This window comes from Aquarana catesbeiana, linkage group LG13 (assembly GCF_042186555.1).
Source record: "Aquarana catesbeiana isolate 2022-GZ linkage group LG13, ASM4218655v1, whole genome shotgun sequence".
NCBI lineage: Eukaryota > Metazoa > Chordata > Amphibia > Anura > Ranidae > Aquarana > Aquarana catesbeiana.
Genome location: NC_133336.1, coordinates 63,347,103 through 63,351,867, shown reverse-complemented (window position 1 = coordinate 63,351,867; position 4,765 = coordinate 63,347,103). Strand labels below are relative to the sequence as shown.

Here is a 4,765-nt window from a genome sequence, read left to right as displayed (position 1 = left end):
ACTTACATTACGTGGGAGATCTAAAGGGGATTGCAAAACTGTTAAAGCTGACCATACAATGTACAATCAATTTTATTGATCACGGATCCAACGCATGCATGTTATGCATCAGTATTCAGCTATGTTGATAATGCCCCCAATACCAGCCCTGGGTTGACCCTCATCGCCACAAATCAATATTATTAATCACTGATCAAACTCCATGCAATAGGAATGGGGGGAGTAAATACTTTATCTGAACTGGTTCTTGCATGTCCTACAAATCGATATTAATAATCCTACTCCATTCCATGTAACAATATCAGTGCAGAATGGATCCTTACGTGCAATCATTGATCCCTCTCAATGTCATCCATAATATGAAGCAGGAAGAGTAAATCATTTCCCCCCAATATCCTCCATTACAAATCACTGATCATTGACCCCAGCAGAACAATTGGACGGTTATTTTCCCACAATATTAGCATTGAATTGCTCCTTACTTATCCTGCCCTCAATATTATTGATCCATGATCCCTGCTCTGAATGTGACACCTGGGAGGGGGCCGTGTACCTGAACCAATGTCATATTAGAATCAGCAGTGTGCAGCCGCTGCATCGTAATAGACGATTGGACGGCTGGCACGGAGATGCGTGGAACACCTTTGCATCCCTGTGCAGGTAAACCATGGGGACGGATGTAATCGCCTTGTGTGAACAAGGCCTATATGTATTGTGCCAAGTATATTGTCTGCGTTCTATAAATACATTCATTTCCTGCTTCATGTTTTCTGGACGGACATTGTGAGGGATCAATGATACTGACTGCTGGTCAGGTAAGGAGCAACTCAAGGCTGATATTGAAAACATTATTTACACCCCTATCAGCCCTGCAATCAATATTATTGATCACTGATCTCTCTTAATGGTCATCCCTGCCAACAAAAAGCAGAAAATTGAGTCAATGATTCTGTCGCCCCCCCCCCCCCCCCCGTCAGTCCTGGGCCTGCAGTCAATTGACGATCACTGATTCCTCCCAAGGCCATCCCTGACCATACAAAGCAGAACATATAATCTGCATCATATGAACAGAGATGATATTGGAAGCAGTGATCAATAATATTGATTTGTAAGCCAGGCTGATATTGGGGGAATTTACACTCCTATTTCCTGGTATATATCTATAGGGATGACATTGAAAGCAATAAAGATTATTAATTCCAGCTCAGGTGAGGAACAATTCAGGGCCAATAGGGGAGGGGGTGACATTATTTACACTCCTATCAGTCCTGCAATTGATATTATTGATCACTGGCCCCTCTTAATATCACCCCTGATAAGAAGCATAATATTGGGGTGTAAATGAATCCCCCTGCAGTATCAATCCTGGACTGGGCCTTACTTGACCTGCAATCAATATTATTGATCCCTCTCTCCCCATACCATATAAAGCAGAACTTCATGTTCTGTTTAATATAGGATCAATAATATTGATTTGTAAGGCGGGCTGATATTGGGGGAGATTTACACTTCGGCTTCATATTTTCAGGGATGATCAATATTATTGACCCCAGCTCAGGTGAGGAACAATTCAAGGCTGATTTTGAGGGGACATAATTTACACCCCTATCAGTCCTGCAAGTAGCATTATTGATCACTGATCTTTCTCAATATCATCTCTGGCAATATGAAGCAGAACATAGGGGTGTAAATGACCAGTGCAAACCCTGGACTGGGCACTACCTGGCCTGCAATAATTATTACTGATCATCGAACAATCACTGAAAACATGAAGCAGAACTCTGGGGTGAATATGACCAGTGTTTTCTTTACCTTTTCGGGAATCAATATGACTGATCCCCGACAACATGAAGCAAAACTTGGGGGTGTAAATGAATCCCTCCACAGTGTCAGTCCTGGATCTTATCTGACCTGCAATCAGTATTATTGATCACAGATCCCGCTCTAGTCCATCCCTGACCATGCAAAGCAAAACAATCTGCTTCATACGATCAGGGAGGACATTGGGAGAGATCAGTGATCAATAATATTGATTTGTAAGGCAGGCTGATATGGGGGGGGGGGGGGGGATTATTTACACTCCTATCTGCAGCTTTATCATTTCAGGGATGACATTGAGAGTGATGGGTAATACTGATTGCAGGTCATGTGAGGAGCAAATCAAGGGCAATACTGGGGGACATGGGGTACAACCTTATCAATCAACTCAATCAATATGATTGATTGATGATCGCTCCCAAGGCCATCCCTGACCATACAAAGCAGCACATATTAATCTGATTCATATGGTTAGGGATGAAATTGGGAGCAAATAAGTAATCAATAATATTGATTAGTAAGGATAGTGGATATTGGGGGAAATTTACACTCCTATTTCCTAGTTTATATAATCAGGGATGACACTGAAATAGATCGATAGTATGGATTGCCTTACACCCCTATCGGTCCTGCTATTAATATTATTTAATATTGATTGCTGATCCCTCTCAATGTCATCCCTGGCAACAAGAAGCAAAAAAAAAAAAACCTTATATGTTCTGCTTTATATGGGATTGGTGATCAATAATAAGGTGTGTAAGACAGGCTGATAATGGGGGAAATTATTTACACTCCTATTTGCTGCTTCATATTTTCAGGGGTGATATTGAAAGTGATCAATAATATTGACTGCAAGTCAGATGAGCGTTTCAAGGCAGATACTGGGGGACTGTATTTATACCCCTATCAGTCCTGAAAGTAGAATTATTGATCACACATATATCTCATCATATGGTCAGTCATGATTTTGGGAGAGATCGGTGATCAACAATATTGATTAGTAAGGCAAACTGATATTGCGGGAAATTTACATTCCTGGTTCATATTTTCAGGGATGACATTGAAATAGATCGATAGTATGGATTGCAGGACAGCCGAGGAACAATCTGATGCCGATATTGGTGCATAATTTACACCCCGAATGGTCCTGCAATATTATTGATCACTTATCCCCCTCAATGTCATCCCTAGAAAGAAGGAGAAAATTGAGGTGTAAATGAATCCCCCCAAGTGTCATTAATGGGCCTGCAATCATTATTATTGATCACTGATACCCCTCAATGACAATAAGAAGGAAAACCCCTGTAATAAATCAATAATAGATCACTGTATGGGGCATTCCCTGGCCCGCAATCAATATTATTGATCCCTCTCTATGCCATTCCTGGCAATAAGGAGAAGGTGAATCCCTGTAATAAATCAATGTATTGGGTCAATCAGTGACAATGATCGTATCCAATGTCATGAAGCCTGTCTGTATAGGTGATCAGTCCTGTCTGTATAGGTGATCGGTGATCTGTATAGGTGATCAGTCCTGTCTGTATAGGTGATCTGTATAGGTGATCAGTCCTGTCTGTATAGGTGATCAGTGATCTGTATAGGTGATCAGTCCTGTCTGTATAGGTGATCAGTGATCTGTATAGGTGATCAGTCCTGTCTGTACAGGTGATCAGTCCTGTCTGTATAGGTGATCAGTGATCTGTATAGGTGATCAGTCCTGTCTGTATAGGTGATCAGTGATCTGTATAGGTGATCAGTGATCTGTATAGGTGATCAGTCCTGTCTGTATAGGTGATCAGTCCTGTCTGTATAGGTGATCTGTATAGGTGATCAGTGATCTGTACAGGTGATCAGTCCTGTCTGTATAGGTGATCAGTGATCTGTATAGGTGATCAGTCCTGTCTGTATAGGTGATCAGTGATCTGTATAAGTGATCAGGTCTGTCTGTCCTGGTCTCATATTATTGATAATCCCCCGAGCTGCTCAGTGGCGCCCCCTAGAGCATTGCCCAGGCGGGGGGGTGATTGGCCGGCAGGTCACACACACTGGGGGGGATCCGCTCACCTTTTCTTGTCGGTGACCGCTGTTCCCTCCATGCCAGCCGGGGCAAGGAGGTGTCCGAAGTTCCGTCAAGCGCGGTGCCGGTGCGGGTCGCTCAGACACTGAGGCCTGCTCCTTCTGGAGGTTATAATCCCACTCCGGTAACAAAAGCCCGACAAAGCCGGCGGTTTCGCTCCTCCTCGGTCCGGGAGTAGGTTACTAAGTGCTATGAGGTGAAAGTTAGGCCGCGGTGGTCGGTGACGCAATACGTAGCCGGTACGCCGCTCTCCTCTCGGCCGCCGCCGCTATCACAAGGGGTTTTTTTTTCTCTCCTTCTACGCAAACAAAACGCCAGGCCTTCGGCTGCGTCACCAGGTGGGCGTGACCGGCGGAGTCAGCTACTGACGTGAATGTCCGGAGCCAATCGGTGAACATGTAAGCCGAGCCCCTGTTCTTTAGCCACGCCCCGGTCTTAGAGTCAGCTGATCTCGGAAGGGGTGTGTGCCCCGGGGGAGGTGAAGGAGGGGGCGAGGCGGCATGCTTAACCCTGTAGATGCTGGATGTGAGTGGCAGAGACAAAAAGTGAGCCCCTCCAGGACAGATAGAGGGGTGCATGACCTGTGAAGGATCCAGAACAGATAGAGGGGTGCATAATCTGTGAAGGATCCAGAACAGATAGAGAGGTGCATAATCTGTGAAGGATCCAGAACAGATAGAGGGGTGCATGACCTGTGAAGGATCCAGAACAGATAGAGAGGTGCATGATCTATGAAGGATCCAGGACAGATAGAGAGGTGCATGAACTGTGAAGGATCCAGAACAGATAGAGGGGTGCATGACCTGTGAAGGATCCAGAACAGATAGAGAGGTGCATGATCTATGAAGGATCCAGGACAGATAGAGAGGT

General features: G+C 44.6%; 1 protein-coding gene across 2 annotated transcripts in view; it reads right to left on the bottom strand.

Annotated features, from left to right (window-relative positions):
- Positions 1-4,255, bottom strand: part of HIF1A (hypoxia inducible factor 1 subunit alpha) — a 65,350-nt gene extending 61,095 nt beyond the window's left edge. For both annotated transcript variants that reach the window (XM_073610820.1, XM_073610821.1), the window contains exon 1: positions 3,883-4,255. In XM_073610820.1, the coding sequence (XP_073466921.1) occupies positions 3,883-3,914 (32 nt within the window). In that variant the 5' untranslated portion in view covers positions 3,915-4,255. The remainder of the gene's footprint in view (positions 1-3,882) is intronic.
- Between the last annotated feature and the right edge of the window lie 510 nt (positions 4,256-4,765).